The 16159-nt window shown below is 35.7% G+C and overlaps 2 protein-coding genes and 2 long non-coding RNA genes across 6 annotated transcripts; 2 read left to right on the top strand and 2 right to left on the bottom strand.

The window, feature by feature from the left end:
• Positions 1-320: 320 nt before the first annotated feature.
• On the bottom strand, positions 321-1325 carry LOC124293858. Its single transcript, XR_006903729.1, has 2 exons — positions 1021-1325; positions 321-875 (listed from the first exon to the last, which is right to left on the bottom strand). It is a non-coding gene; the product is annotated as an uncharacterized LOC124293858 (long non-coding RNA).
• A 387-nt stretch (positions 1326-1712) lies between these two features.
• On the top strand, positions 1713-9528 carry LOC107217691 (anoctamin-1). 2 transcript variants are annotated; one of them, XM_015655319.2, is made up of 11 exons: positions 1713-1904; positions 2351-2717; positions 3340-3465; positions 3655-4134; positions 5522-5915; positions 6107-6339; positions 6490-6687; positions 6941-7370; positions 7475-7680; positions 7759-8040; positions 8144-9528. In XM_015655319.2, the coding sequence occupies exons 2-11, from the start codon at positions 2391-2393 to the stop codon at positions 8453-8455; spliced, it is 2988 nt and encodes a 995-aa protein (XP_015510805.1). In that variant the 5' UTR covers positions 1713-1904; positions 2351-2390; the 3' UTR covers positions 8456-9528. The 2 variants fall into 2 exon arrangements, with proteins under 2 accessions (XP_015510805.1, XP_046592494.1); XM_046736538.1 differs by lacking the exon at positions 6490-6687.
• On the bottom strand, positions 9399-16151 carry LOC124293859. The gene is made up of 2 exons (XR_006903730.1): positions 15843-16151; positions 9399-10895 (listed from the first exon to the last, which is right to left on the bottom strand). It is a non-coding gene; the product is annotated as an uncharacterized LOC124293859 (long non-coding RNA).
• Positions 9666-13175, top strand: LOC107217689 (sorting and assembly machinery component 50 homolog B). 2 transcript variants are annotated; one of them, XM_046736541.1, is made up of 8 exons: positions 9666-9806; positions 10097-10183; positions 11034-11120; positions 11198-11320; positions 11551-11765; positions 11867-12245; positions 12378-12672; positions 12765-13175. In XM_046736541.1, exons 1-8 carry the CDS (start codon positions 9786-9788, stop codon positions 12947-12949), a joined length of 1392 nt encoding a protein of 463 aa, XP_046592497.1. In that variant the 5' UTR covers positions 9666-9785; the 3' UTR covers positions 12950-13175. The 2 variants fall into 2 exon arrangements, with proteins under 2 accessions (XP_046592497.1, XP_015510804.2); XM_015655318.2 differs by having other exon boundaries at positions 11198-11416.
• Positions 16152-16159: the final 8 nt, after the last annotated feature.

The raw sequence follows: 16159 nt of genomic DNA, 5'->3' as shown, positions 1-16159 counted from the left end.
GCGCGCGGGAGGGGTTCAAGTAGGCGGAGCTTCGTATATTTTTAGTGCTTGCTGTGATCGCAGTAAATAGTAAAAAAAAAAACGACGAGAAGAGAAATGCACGTGCACACTATTCGTAACGCACACACTTACAGACGCTTATATGTTACCGTATCTGTGCACAATTGCGTAGTAAATACTTTTCAAAAGGTTCTCGAAGGTGAAGAGTGATGTAAAAAATATTCAAAATCGCGTATTGATTTAGCTCACAATTCTCCGTCGAGTCACTTTTACTTACGTTTCGTGGGTAAACTTTTTTGGGTACACTTATTATACATTCGAATGTTTCATCTTTTTATTAAATTTTCCATTCATAGTTTTACTTTTAATACAGGTCGCAGTTTGGGTATTAAAGTTTAAATATCTAGGTGTTAAGTAGGCTAATTGAATCTATAAGATTATTTCACCCTAATCAGAATGCAGTTATATCATTGACAAGTTCGACTTGTATAGTGCTTCTGCACATACATAAGCCCGTACAATTTTTGTAAGAAAAGCTTAAAAGCCCACCTCAAGGGTCAGTCACCCGAATATATATACTTAAGTCTCGGTTTTTATTGCAGTGCAAGTTATTTTCCAAAATATTTCCGTTCATAACTGCTAAATATAGTAAACGATTGTACCGAATTTTAATGTCATGAAGGCTTAGCAGTCGTAAAGGCGCCCAACAGCTGCATCGTCCTTTTAAACTTTCCGGGCTGCAACGACCAACCTCTAACGTAGTACCTACATCTTCTAAAAAATTCGAGGTCTCAGTTATTGACTCTGTCCCATGCTCTGTCCCAATTATTGGCTTTTTTTGGTTGTATCTGTTTGATCCTTAGTTTCAAAATAACCTAAAAAATAAATTTGCAGTCTCTAACTCTCGAGCAATTGGTTTTGGTCATCGAGAAATTAACAATTGGTGCCGTAAATTTATAATTTTGGAAAATAAAAGGTTCAATAATTTGGTCCAAACAAGTCAATAACTGGTACACTTACCTTACTGAAATTCGAACCGAATACATAGGTACATTATGACCGTATTACGGATTATCAATAGTGTAAGAAAAGTATTTCCTGAAGTCAATTCAACTAATATTTAATTGTCGATACAGTACAATATTATCGTCGTAGTAGCGTCGTTTGGGCATTTCAAGGTTAACATCGCATCGGGCACACCTGCTCACTCTTTACCGCCCCCAATTCTGCCCCTTTGCGGCAGACGGACGTGCATTCGGCACATGCTACACGGCATCATGTATATCCATACACAATGTACATACATACAAAGCACCAGCCCATGACTGAGACGGGAGTGACGATGAGCACAGCTTTAATGCCACGCTCTCATCACCTACGTACTTATTCACATAAACCAATCTGAAATCGTACAATATGTATTATTTAATACAGCAATTGAAGCGGGGAAGACTCGATTTGTACAAACATTTTTGTATGATTAATTTCCTCTACGACATAGCTATAGAGATTGCGGGCTTACACATTTACATCTCACGTCTTAGCTTAATCGGATCCATGCTACAATCGTTCGGATAAATTAACCCCTAAGCGTTCATAAAATAAACACACGGCTCTTGCAAGTTCTTTCGCAATTTCAAATGCATCTGTGCTCCTAGCAGACGACGGATGACACGCATGCGTGGTTGGTCAGCGGTAGTGTCCTTAATAAACAGAGAAATTTGCCGCATCCCGCGACATTATGGAGCTATCTTAGGCAGGGACATCTACGATGAATCGACGATGACCAATAGATTAAACTGACACTTTTATTTTTATTATTTACCTGATACTCTAAAATGATGCTGCATGTTTACTCTTGATCGATCGTCACTGTGTTTCACGTCAATATAACCGATATTCAGGTAACGATCGCTGCTATTCTAATTTTTGGTATTGTAAATGTTTGCATCAGTAATAAAGTTTTACGTTGATTTTTAAATATTTTTCATATATTTCCGACAAGTTGACCCTATTCCACTGCAATTATAATTTACTGGTCTACGATACGCTCGCGACCGCTATGATAAGAAGGTAATAATTAACGATTAAGAACTCTGACATTACAGTTTTTTAATGTGTTTGTACAATCAACAATGTTCAAATACATTGGACTTTCGTAAATGCATGTGCAATGTCGTTGATGTGCATATTTATAATGATATTTTCGTTTGAAAACTGTATTTTAGAATACCTCCTGAGTTAAAGAGAAACCGGAGTAGCTATGATAGTTTCAGTTACGTATGTTATATAATTGAATATTTTCATTAGCATGCTTCTTACGTTGTTATTTCCTTTATTTTTGTAAAAGTTGTGCTAGAGTCTGCAAGGCTTGATTGTTCAAACTAAAAATGGAGGAAGATGAAGAAAGTGTAAATCTGACACAGCGCCACAGCTGCGGCTTCAGCCATACATGTAGCTATTCCCAGCCAAGCATTTATTGCTCAGCGCATTCAAACCTCGACCGCATTTCCCAGTTAACTTTATATCAAAACGTTTCTGGGACATTGTTTGGAAGTGCTATAAGTATGAACAGCGCAGAGAGTGCCATATCAACTAGGAGCGTGCATTCCTGTAGTAGTGGAGATTCGTTAACTGCAAGATCTATAGAGCCTAGGATAAGCAGTGATAAATATGATCAAATTAAAGATGATGATGCAAGAAGAGGATGTAGATCGGTAAGTGTGAAAATGCAAGGAATGGATCGATACTTGTTCTCAGCAAGAAGAAGTTCCAAATGAATTTGCTTCTCGAATAATAATATTTCATGGTTGCAAAATTCCCTGATTTTTGTGATAGCAAATAAATCAAATATCTGTTAATATTGTCCTTTCACACTATTGAATTTTGAGTTTCCTTGATAAAATTTGTGATAAGTAAAGGAAGTCATAAATGACGTTGAGGCGAACGCTCATAGTTGGTTCCAGAATCACTGAACTTGGCTTAAATAGTATAATTTAACACAGTTGTCATACATGAATCTATAACAGTATTATCTTTTCATAAAAGAATTTAAGAAGATTTTGATTGCCAGGCCTCACTGGCTATTTTTTTTCTATTATGGACAATGCAAGCATTTGGCTACTAATGCTTGCCACTAAATTCAGCTTTATTGGTGATAAAAGGTCATAAGCTCATGCAATTGTGTTGATAAGAAGTAATATTACCGAAAACTTGCATGATATCAAATCAGAAACAGCTATTAATTGCAAAATGGTTAGTCTCAGTGTGAAATAAAATAAACTAGTTTTTTGTAATGTTGGAATGATCGAAAATCTAAAATACTATTATTTTCTGCAGAATTCACACTATGTCGAGACACGAAGTTTGTGTTTTCGTGATGGGCAATGTACAATTGACTTTGTACTTGTCTGGGATGAACATAATGAAGAAGCAATCACTTACAAAAGTGTGGAAATGCGTAGGGTATGTTAACTTAGCCATAGTCAAACATGGATAAATGTACTTGAATCAGAAAAGAATGAGTTCAGGATTCAATTTCTTGAATTCAACACTGGTAATCGTTCACGATATCAAAACAGTTATTTTATCATGTGAAGCAACTGTATTGGGAGCTAATAATTGAATACAACAACTATATATATATGCTTTCAGATATTTGAGGAAAACCTGGAACACGAGGGTCTAAAACTTGAATATGAAAAACCAGAGCCTAACGGGTTAAACTTCATTAAGATTCACGCTCCTATAGAAGTTTTGCGCCGTTATGCAGAGATATTGAAATTGAGAATGCCAATGAAGAATGTGGCCGGATTTCGTCCATCTGAAACCTCTACTAATATCATAGTTAAGGAAGTGAATTCATTCTTTAGACGTCTTTTAAGCAAGTTTGACGTGAACCAAACAATATTTCCAACAATGAAACATCAGTTCACAGCGGTTTATAGTAGAGACAAAGAGTACTTATTTGATTCGGACATCCCTGAGTTTTTTAGCCCAGGAACACGTTCGCGAATTGTTCATTTTATATTAGATAGGACAACGTATACAGAGGATAAGGAAAATGATTTTGCATTCGGGATCGACAGATTAATTGCGGAAAACGCATACGTGGCCGCCTATCCTTTACATGATGTGAGTAGAAACTTTCAACAGGTTTTCATTACACTTTAATATATTCATTATTCAAAAAATTTTACTTGTAAGCATTTTTTTTTAATAGGAAGTTGATTATGGTTTATACATACTATGATACTATGTTACCTTCACCCTCACTTTTATGTTTTAAGTTGCACTACAAATTTGTCATTAAAAAATTCAGAGCACCAAATACGTATTTCATATCTGTTTGTGAGAATATTAACTTTCTTTACACTGTTTTAAGGGATAACACCACTGTAAAAACTAAAGAAAAGCGCTTTCTTGCTCACTTTTTTGGATAGAAGAGAAGGTAATAAGATAATAATATTTAAGGAAGTTATTAGGCATATATTTCAGTATATTACAAAAAATTATTATCAACAAATCTTAAAAAAATGGCGACACTGGAGACATTCTTGTGAGATGTGTTGAATTCTGCAGCACGCAGTGTAACTGGTGCAAATTTGAAACTAAAACAAAAAAAAAGCTAGAGAAATGCGTAAGGAATTTTCAAAATATTGATTTTTGTATAATTGGTGAGTATTTGAATGAAAATGTTCAATTTTCGACAAAAGAAAAGGCACTTATTTGCTAATAAATAATGTTTAAATTAAGTTATCGGAAATCCCCTACACATTTCTGTAGCTATTGATATGTATATTAGGTGATTTTTTTTTCCGAATTCAAATTTGCACGAGTTACATTGCATACCACATATTTCGCGAGAATAGCTCCAGTGTCACCATTTTTTAATATTTGTTGATAATAATTTTTTCTATTATACTTAAATATATGCCTAATAACTTTCTAAAATTTTTTTATCTTATTACCTTTTCTTCCATCCATAAAAAAAAATGGTGCATTTTTTAGGTTTTTACAGTGGTGTTACCCCTAAAGACAGATATATTTGGGGATAACAGGTTTTACCTATTGTGTCAAATTCAATTCTGAAGTGTTAGAATAACAGGTTCTTTTGAACTATACGGAAATGGATATTACGCACCTGTTAAAATGGTCACCTGCCAGTATTTAATCCAGGGATTAAATGAAAGGTGTTGGAAAAACAGATGCAAGACCCAAAATAAAGGGTTGTATTTACTTTATTACTACGTGCTGCTGACAAGATCTGTTACGATTCAATAACACCCTCTGTTTCTTAAATGAAACTGTAACAATTTTTCGATGGAAGCTTTCATGTTATCGTATAATTTTCGCCCACACTTTAGGATTCAAAATTCGAAACAATATAGTTCAAACTAATCAGAGAATTGTTAAATCTGATGCAACCCCGAGTGGCAAAATTCTGCAAAATATAACTTGTGTAATTCACAATTCAGATATCGAGTAGTAAGAATGTAATTTATTGTGTGTTTTTTTACAGGGTGATCCTTACAAGTTGGATTGTATGCGAAGTCTTTTATATACAGAATGGGCGAGTGTCAAGAAATGTTTGCACCGGCAGCCACTAGATTACGTGAAAGATTACTTTGGCATTAAAATCGGCCTGTATTTTGCCTGGCTAGGTTTCTATACGCAAATGTTAATCCCAGCCAGCATAGTTGGCTTACTTTGCTTCCTCTACAGTTGGCTCACATTATATTCCAACAAACCGAGTGAAGATATTTGCTCTGGCAATTTGTCACTGAAAATGTGTCCATTATGCGATAAACTTTGTGACTACTGGGATCTCAAAGATACATGCTTTCATGCGCGAGTCACGTACCTGTTTGATAATTCAGCTACAGTTTTTTTTGCTGTATTTATGTCCTTCTGGGGTGAGTTTACAAAATAAATTAATTTCTCTCATTGAATTTCCTTTCACGCTGCAAATAATCAAACTTTTCACTACAACTTTTTTAATTTTGTTATCAGCCATGAAAGCAAAAAATCAATTTTCTCACTGGTTTTGAGATAGCTTGCGTAGTACTAGTTTTGAAAAATATCACAGCACTGTCATTCCTTCTAGCCACAATGTTTTTGGAGTTGTGGAAACGATATTCTGCCGAAATAACTCATCGCTGGGATCTTACCAGGTTTGATATTAAAGAAGAACACCCTCGACCACAATATTTGGCTCGTCTTGCGCATGTGAAAAAACAGCGTACACATGTCATTACAGATGCGTCAGAGCCTCATCTTTCATTCTGGAAAATGAAGTTACCGGCAATCATCTTTAGTTCCTCCGTTGTGTTACTGTTGGTGTGTTGAAACTTGGGTATCAGCAGATTTTTAAAACTAGAACAGTTTTAAAGTAGCAAACAGCCTACTATCATTACATTGTTAGCTGTCGAAGAAGCAATTATTATGCAGTTACCCAGTAACTCATATTGAAAATTTGCATCTTTACAGATAGCTGTTGCTGTGGTTACAGTTCTAGCTGTTATACTCTACAGAATATCGGTTTTAGCAGTTCTAAGTTTTTACAAGGATACTATAGTGACAAGTTATGCCATATTATTTACTACTGTGACTGCTGCATGCCTTAACTTGTGCTGCATAGTCATCCTTAACTCAATATACATTCGGTTAGCAGAGTATCTAACAGAGGTAATATAACTAGTGAATCATGAGGGTACATGTACACACTTTTATAAGATAATATTTTTGGATAATACCTTACTAGTTTCCTGATGTATAAGCAATAGAACTTTAAGATTTTTGAGACCTTATATTTCAAGGCTAGAAGCGCCATTAGAAATTAAAGATGTGTATAGTTGATAATGGATCGCCATAATAGCTACCATGGCAATTAATCTTTTGCTCCTTCAAACTAATGAAACTTCTTTTTTTACTTTTATAGATCGAACTCCTTCGTACACAAACAGAATTCGATGACAGTTTGACTCTGAAGATATACCTGCTACAATTTGTCAATTATTACGCTTCCATATTTTACATTGCCTTTTTTAAAGGTAAGTTTGTTGGGTATCCAAGTAAATATATCCGGTTCTTTACATTACGTCAGGAAGAATGTGGACCTGGTGGATGTTTATTAGAATTATCCATACAATTAATCATCATCATGATTGGAAAACAAACACTAAACACTGTCTTAGAAATGGTTTTTCCATTATTTTATAAGTGGTTAAATACTGTGAAGGTTCATGTTGGAAGAGAAAAAGATAGAAATAAAGAAAAATCAATGTCTCGAATAAACCTTCAGTGGGTCAAGGATTATAAACTAGTCGAATGGGGTCCCAGGAGCTTATTCCGCGAATATTTAGAAATGGGTAAGTTTCCTGCGTTATATTTTGATTAACTGGCATAGTCATATTGAAAACACAGTTATATCTGTATGCAAGCGTAAAAAATTGAAAAAAAAAAATCGGAAAAGTGTTACAGTATGGATTTGTAACAATTTTCGTTGCCGCTTTTCCTCTGGCGCCATTTTTTGCGCTTATCAACAACATATTTGAGATGAGATTCGATGCTAAAAAGCTACTGATTATGTTCAGAAGGCCTGTTGGACAGCGAGTTAGAGATATTGGTGTTTGGTTTAGAATACTTGATGTTATTTCTAAATTGTCAGTAATCACCAATGTAAGTATAATCATTTATGTAGATAAACTATGTTTGTTTTTGGTACAGCTGCACTGATTTACGATAATTCCATTTCAGGGTTTCATTATAGCTTTCACTTCTAACTTCATTCCACGTCTGGTTTATATGAAGGCTTATTCGAATTCAAGTTCCTTGGAAGGGTTTCTTGAAAATTCACTGTCCAAATTCAATACTAGCCACTTTAACCAGGATTACAGTCCACAAATACAAAATGATACTGAACCGATTAAAATTTGTTGGTACCCCGACTACAGAGAGGCTGAATCGGGTGATTACAAACACACCATTATGTATTGGCATATCCTTGCTGCAAGACTAGCGTTTGTTGTAGTATTCGAGGTACCTGATATTTACTTACCTATAATTTGATTTAAAAAATTCAAGGACCTAGTAGTGATTGTCCGCAAGTTAACTTATCGCTAATACTGGAAAATGTTTTTAGAATATAGTGGCTTTGGTGATGATTCTGGTGCGCTGGTGTATTCCAAACATGTCTCAGACGTTACAAGATCAAATTCGACGCGAAGCCTACATTACAAATGAAATAATAATCAAGCAAGAGACATTACGTGTATGTGGACCGTGTCGTACTGGTGAAAATATTTCTCAAAGTAATTCAAATACTGTGACACTGCAAAGATTGGATCGGGTTATGCAGAAATCACTATCAAATACAGAATTGGATTTGGAAATTCACGGTAGCCCAGTTGGTGCACCTGGAGTACATTACACGGGCACTGATGGGTCAATGTAATAACTGGTTATAAACAGAAGATTTCTTCCATTTTCACTTCTAAACAAATACTGCTCTGAAAAATGAAAAATATTTAATTTTTCGAATAGCCAAATTAGGAATATGCAACAAGAAGTCATACTGCTGGAAATCTCATTAGGAGGTCGGAGCATGTATTCCTGTTGCAACCTAATGAAACATATCGCTACAAGTTGTTAAATTTGTAACACTAGAATAATGAATATTTGAGGATCCCTGAGTATTTTTAGATATTGTCACTGCCGTTGTCTAGAAATACTTGCATTTATAGCCGATTTTTACGTACTTAGAAACGATTCATGTGTTAGGCTCTGAGCAGCAGGCTGGGGCGTAACACTTGTAAAAAAACTATAATTTACTGCAGTGTTCATTTTGCACGTACACAAAAAACGCAGTAGGGATTACTTGTTTTGATTTAAATTTATATTCGTACCTGCTACACCCACGCCTACTAAAAATTGTTATTTACTTAGAACGAATTTTGTTTTTTCTCAGCATAATTGAGTCAACTGCCATTGTTATTGCAACAGTCTCACATACCTAACATTAAGACGTTATGAGTGAACGTTGACTAATAGATTTATGTATATACAATGAATTGTTACACTATTTACACAGGTAAATTTTAATTAAATATGATTAATTAAAAATGAAGATTAAGAGTTTGATCGCAAATTCCTACTTAATAGCCAAATTCAAAGATAAATTAAATTCTACATCCAGGCAAATGAATGTAATTTTTATACGCGGTATTCATCATTATATGAATAAGTTACTTAATATATGCACAAGAGAGGAATATATTTTTTGCAATGTATTCCAGGATCTAGAAAGTTCCGTTCGATATACATATAACATATATGTAATGATATGTAACGAATTTTAATTAAAAAAATTATTGATATCAATAAAGCAATAAGACAAATTCATTCATGGCTATCTTTATTAAAAAGATCTTTGATTTCGCCGTAGCATCAGCATGTTCAAGTTGAGATAAACAAGTCTACAATTTTTTCATATTACCATAGGCACGTGTGTGTCAATCACGATTACAGTTGAAGAAAAAAAAATTCATAACGTAGGGCCAGAGATATAACACGTTGTATGTGAATAAAGTAAATTCTCTATCATATACTTATAAGTTGGCAACAGCGTGCCGGCTGTTCTCGTTTGTTCACCACAATCCCATTTGACGCAAAATTTTCATCAGCGTAAAAGTAGTAAAAAAATTTACGCTTAATTTCCACAACCAAATTCGGCATGAGAGCCTGACTCAAGAGAATTTCGTACAAGATCTTCTATTAAAGAGACAATGGGGACAGTGCTCGCGAAGGTGAGAATTCAAACCTTGAATGGGATAACCTAGCATTTCTGTACTCAATGCGAATTGTAGATGATGCCGTTAACGTAATCTCTAACAATATCCCGTGATCCTCATGCTTTTGATCCCAAAATAACATCGCGATATGATTCAACTGTTGTCATTTTCATATTTGTTCGTAAAATATAATAAAATTTATCTTAACCCATCAACAGTGCAAGCTGGATTTAATGCTTTTATCTCTAAAAGTGACAAATACTGATTTGTAAATAAGGAATTTTTCTTATGTTTGCTGATTACAGGAGCCACAGGCGCCTCGCGAGTTTGGAACAACATCACATAATCGAACTGATCAAAAACGAGAAGATTATAGAAAAGACTATGAACATGTGAGTAGCTAACATCGTGATGTTTTGTGCTTTATAGCTTTATGCGTTGTGGTTGTTCGCTCCATACACTCCAAATCCTCCTGTGATTTGTTCTACGACGTGGTCTCCAGCATCCATGTGTGGTGCTCGTATTCCAACGTTGGGAAAGTTTGCCTTCACTAAATCACCAGCTGGGGTTACTGTGTTGGTGATCATCTTCACGTACCAAATCATCTGGAATCAGGTTGAGAGAAGATTCTTCATCTGCATACCTATCTTCGGCGTTGACGATCCGGACGTGGTCAATGATCATAGTGTTTAGAACACTAGTCATGACGGGTTGACATGCACAACATGGCATTTCTCTTCGTAGGCTGGGGTTTCCCACTTCCAAGTCGGTAAAGATTCTAGTTAATGGATGGGTACCAGCGTATGGACCCTCCTGCCAAAGCGTCTCGTCTTGAAGGTTTTCCTTCTTAGCTTTGGTTATTCCGCGAGTGATCTCTGCGGGGTCAGAAATCTCCTTTTCAGGAGCTGATTTTTCAGGGGCATTAGTTTTCTTCCCTTTCCAGGTCTTGGACCGGGTAGTCTGTCTTCCGGTACTTTTCTTGTGGGGTTTGGAATTACTAGGTCCCGATGCGGGGTCCCATTCATCAGACTAGGATGTGGGGGGAGGTGCTTCTGCATACTTTTTAGCGTTGTACTGTGACATCCTTCTTTGGTTTTGGTTCATCTGTGGATTACCAGCAGGAAAAAGGAAATTTAATAAAAACGACACTTACAGCTTTATGTTGTGGAAGTTACTTGTTGGGACGATACAATGTATTTTGATATTTCTGAATGAATGAAGTCACTATCTTCTAATTTGCAGTCAGCTTATTATGACCAAGAACGTGATGCATTACCAAGAAAACCAACGTTGGATGAACCTAAGCCAGTAAACCTTCAAAGAGTCAGGGTGATTACCTAATTATTTGACACATCTGTACAAGTAATTGTTCTTCAAGTATTTAATACTTTATTTGGTTTTTGCAGGCCCGAGTGGATAAAGTGCACATAGATGGTCTGGTCAGAACAAAAGATGACATCGTCAAAGCACAGGTGACAGAGATGTTCAAAGCTAAGGATTTCCAAGATGTTATTGTCCGAGCGCATAAGGTTCGTGGAAAACTTGATGCTCTTGGCTGTTTTGGGAATATTGGAGTTTACATTGATACTAGCAAAGGCTCTGATGCGACTCCTGAAGGTGTTGAGGCAAGGCTACTTCTGCATTTAAACATATCTCTTAGATAATAAATTTTTAGTACATTGAAATTGAGAAAAAAGTCTCTAACTAATCGATACGTAAAGTAATAATGAAATATAATATAAGGTTTCTTCTAATGCAGGTAACATTTACTGTGAGTGAAATGAAGCGTATAATGGGAGGTATTAACACAATGGTTGGTAACAACGAAGGCTCCATTATTATCGGTGCAAGAGCACCGAACATTTTTGGCAGAGGTGAAAGACTACAAATGGAATACTCATATGGCAATAAAAGTTCAACAAATGTCAGTGTATCTGCAGTAAAACCATTCGTCGACAGCTGGCTACACAAAGTGTGAGTGAAGTTGTTTATTGCACAATATTGTCATACCCAATATTTTGAGAGTATTTTCTGCTTAAACCTGTCAACTCATAAAATTTTGTACTTTTCCACAGTCTGACGGCATCAGTATTCAGTACCACTAACGACCTGCCTTGGTCTGGATACAAACAATGTGACACAGGGTTTCTGCTGGATTTAGCACTCAATCGAGGTGGTACAGGTACCTTGAAACATAATTTGCAATACGAGGGAACTTACAGAAACATTAGTGCCTCGAAGCAAGTTACATTTCGTGTTAGAGAACAATCGGGACCAAGCCTTAAATCGGCACTGAGGTATATTGGTTGCATAGACAAGAGGGATAGTCTCATATTTCCAACGACTGGCTCTCTTATTCAGTTCACTACTGAAGTAGCTGGCCTTGGCGGAAACATTGGTTTTATTAAAAACGAATTTGTCATGCAGAGCAATTGGTCGCCGCATGAATTTGCTGTACGTAATTTCATACTAAATTTTAAATTAGTTAGCAAACAATTTGGTCGTTCAATCACACTGATGCAATAGTGTTTGCAACTCTTAGTTTCTGACTGTATTTTATGTAGAAGAAATTTCTGTTCATTTTAGACCTTCCAATTGGGGTTCCAGTCTGGATTGCTTCAAGGAATTAGTAATGACATGCAAATAAGCATTTGCGATAACTTTTTCCTAGGAGGTCCATTAAATCTCAGGGGATTCGATATGAGAGGGTGTGGGCCTCGTTGTGAAGGCAATTCTATCGGTGGTGATGTTTACTGGGCTCTGGCCCTCCATCTTTATACCCCACTACCATTCAGGCCTGGCAGAAATAGTTTTGGTGATCTGTTCAGGCTACATGGTTTTATCAATGGTGGTAATTTAACTAACTGTAGCTTCAAATTTGGTGAGTCGTATACTAAACAAACAAACTATCTTACAAAGAAGAAAACAAAGATAGAGAACAACTAATGCGTGATATTCAATTGGGCCTTGCAGATCGCGACTTGACAGAGAATCTGAAGATCTTCACAAACAATGTCCGATGTACAACGGGTGCCGGAATTGCGATGAAACTGGGAAATGTGGCTCGAGTTGAATTAAATTTAATCATGCCCTTATTGTTTGTTCGGAGTGACGTACTACAGCAGTTCCAACTTGGAATCGGATTGCAATATCTTTAGATGTTATAAGTAGAAAATTAAAGCCTCTGTGTTCTAATACTGCAAATAGAGTTGCGAATTGTTAATAATATATAGCATTTAAACTCCCCAAATGCAACTTCTGTATTTACGTCAATCATGAGGCGAATCATCATAACATACTACATAGTGTAACTTTACCGATCCTCAAGTTTTCCACAATTCTGTCTGTATAGTTTTTAAAATACACATGCTATAGTTATTGAAATATTGTTATTTTGAATCTACAATATTCGATTTTTCATCCCAGCTATCTTTCAGTTCTTCATTTCATTCAAGAGCATAACAGTATCAATCGATGTGATACTGCTTACAGAAGTGCAGAAATAGTATATTGTATGATAAGAGACTAAAGTTGGTGATTGGCACCCACTCAAATTTGTTTTTGACGTTATTGACCTTCGACATCGAGAAACTACACACATATTTAAGCTCCAATATTACGAAAACTACATTTGAATCGTGAAATGTGTTAGCTAGTGGAAGAAAAACTGGTTAAGGTGACTGCAGTTATAGTTCATAAATCTAATCAGAAAATTTAATTATATGAATGTAAATAATCAAATCAACATTTGTGAAGTAGTATTTCAAAAAAAGGCGAAGAAAAAATTGTGCCAGTTTTGGCCAAGCTAGGACTGATGGATCTTGTATGACAGGATCTTTAAAGCGATTACACAACTTGGTTGGCATGCCGAGAGTTTGCTGTACAATATTACCAGTAACACTGTTAAAATCTACAATGCTATCATCAGCAAGTTCATCAGAGGAAAGCGTATTCATTTCTGAAAAGAAAATTCTTACTACCCTCGATGCGGTGGGGCTGTTGTGCAATTCAACACACAAGAGTTGTACTCAAAGTTGAGTTCTGTGATGGAAAAGAAACCGACTATCAAATTTCAACTACAAGCAATTGTTTTAATCGTCCCAATTACGATATGAACTGAACTATGAAAAACGCAATAAAACCAAAAAAGCTTAGATTACAGTTTATTTGCATATATTATGTGTTATGACTAAAAAATGTTAGGCTACGTAAAATTTCACTATAGCGTGTAACAGCAGTGCTTCCGTGAAAGCGTAATGAAGGTATCCTTGTGATTTTCTAGACGAGGTCCTTGATGGCTACAACACAGCCTGGAAGGCACAAAATGAATCGGGCAAGGGCTCCAAGGAAGCACTGAGTTGAAAATGCACAGAATTGTACGAAGTGAATTCAGCGAGACAATTTTGAAGGAGTCCAGGATGTGTACAATAACAGCTTGAAAATGGTGCGATGTGGGAATGTGGGAAGACTACAACCCCAAAGGTGATACTCTGCACATATGGAAATGGGACGAGATGAGATGGAGTGAGTGTACAGATCTTTGTGATCATTTTAGATGATAGATAGACATACCAGATAGGTTGCACATAATTTTCTGAATCTCATTTTCTCAAATTACAACTCATACGACATATTGGAAAGCAATTTTCAAAATAATTGTTTCTTATTTTACAGGACCTCTGATTTTGAGGGTCGATTGATGCGATGGGTACACGCTTAATTTTCAGACGGCCATTAGCTTGACAGTACAAGAAGCAAAGGATGTAGCATTGTTTGGTATAATTATCAGAGTGACGCTTAAAAAGATCATTTTTTCGAATTTGAGCAGAAACCGCTAATAATCACTGACGATAAAAAATCGATGTAAAAAATGACATATTACATTGGGTATTTGAACTATTTTTAATATAGCGGGGAAATGAAGAAAAAGCCATAGCTTTGCGCGTGACATTCTTGAATCAATTCAAGCCTTGGCAGATAAATTCTTTGTATATTGAAGATAAAAAAAGACAAATCATTTATAGCTTAATTACAAATCAATCAATCATTATTCCCAATTCACACTCATTAGTCATTACTTGAAGTTGGCGGCCGATCATTGTCGCCGAGTGTTTTTGCTCATCTTCAATCATGCAAGAAATTTTTTAATTTTTTTTTTTAATCTTTTCAAGATGGGCTTTTTAAAGACCATCCTAATAATATATGATATTTTTGTTGAACCATTTTTGAAAATATTTGTTACAAATTTGTGTAACCATGACATGGCAATGATCATAAGATTTATTTATAATCATAAGTTATGAAAAAGACTGTGATCTCTGCAAGAAATGTAGTGGAATAAAAAAATTGACAAGTAATTATCCTGTATACTTTGATACAAACATAAATGCGTACTTCTGTTCTATTTAAAAATTTTTTGGATCTATTGGTTAATACTATTCTTTTTACAGACCATTGCAAAGATACGTAATTATGACGAATAACAACATATATCAGCGTAAGCAAATATTACTATGAATGGTCAACAAGTTTGTTATTGGCTTATTCTTTGGTATTAATAGTGCTGTTACATGTGTTGAAAAAATATAAAGTTCTTTGTTCTAGAATACACTACAGAAATAAAAGGAAAAAACTGTACTTCATTACGATTGAATCGGTCTTTGCTATCAAAGAATTAATGTTCAGCACGTGTTCTCGTAAAAAAAAATTCTAAAAATTTGGGACCCCGTGGGCACCATAAATGATTTTGCATATATGTACGCTCTTGGGCGAAGAAGTTCCTACGTCGACCACCGGTCAACTCTGCCATCGACCAACAAAGATGGCGGCCAGTATGTTTGACTCACTGAAAATATCTATACTCCGTGGAAAAGTTCAAAACTATTCTGTTGATCAAGTAAGTTGTGTGAAGTGCGCCGAACTTGCATCTTGTGTCGGAAGCTCGATATATTACGATAAATTTCTCGCTCATGAATAGGACTGAGTCAAGGGACGCTGAATAAAAAAAAGTACACTACAGCTCATAATAAGGAAACGGTAGTAAATGCTCACGTGGGAATTAGAGGCTCGCGACGAAGATCGGAGGGACGAGAGTCGGATTATCGAAAATTTCAAACTTTGTTCCCGACTAATATGCAATATTTGCAGTAATGAGTCAACTGCACTTTCTTTTGTTGACGAGATATCGTCACACTGATGCAACCTAAGCAAATTATGACTAGCGGATTCACATGAATTATTCCTGGAATTATTCCAATCTTGTGAATATAAAACAGAATTATTTCACAGTGGTATTTGAAAATTGTAAAGTTCACGAAACTTGGCTATGCGTCTAGAATTTTGGCGAAACACCGAGAACGGACGCAGTT

Source organism: Neodiprion lecontei, chromosome 4 (genome assembly GCF_021901455.1).
Source record: "Neodiprion lecontei isolate iyNeoLeco1 chromosome 4, iyNeoLeco1.1, whole genome shotgun sequence".
In the NCBI taxonomy this organism is placed as follows: domain Eukaryota; kingdom Metazoa; phylum Arthropoda; class Insecta; order Hymenoptera; family Diprionidae; genus Neodiprion; species Neodiprion lecontei.
This window is presented reverse-complemented; position numbering and strand designations above follow the sequence as displayed.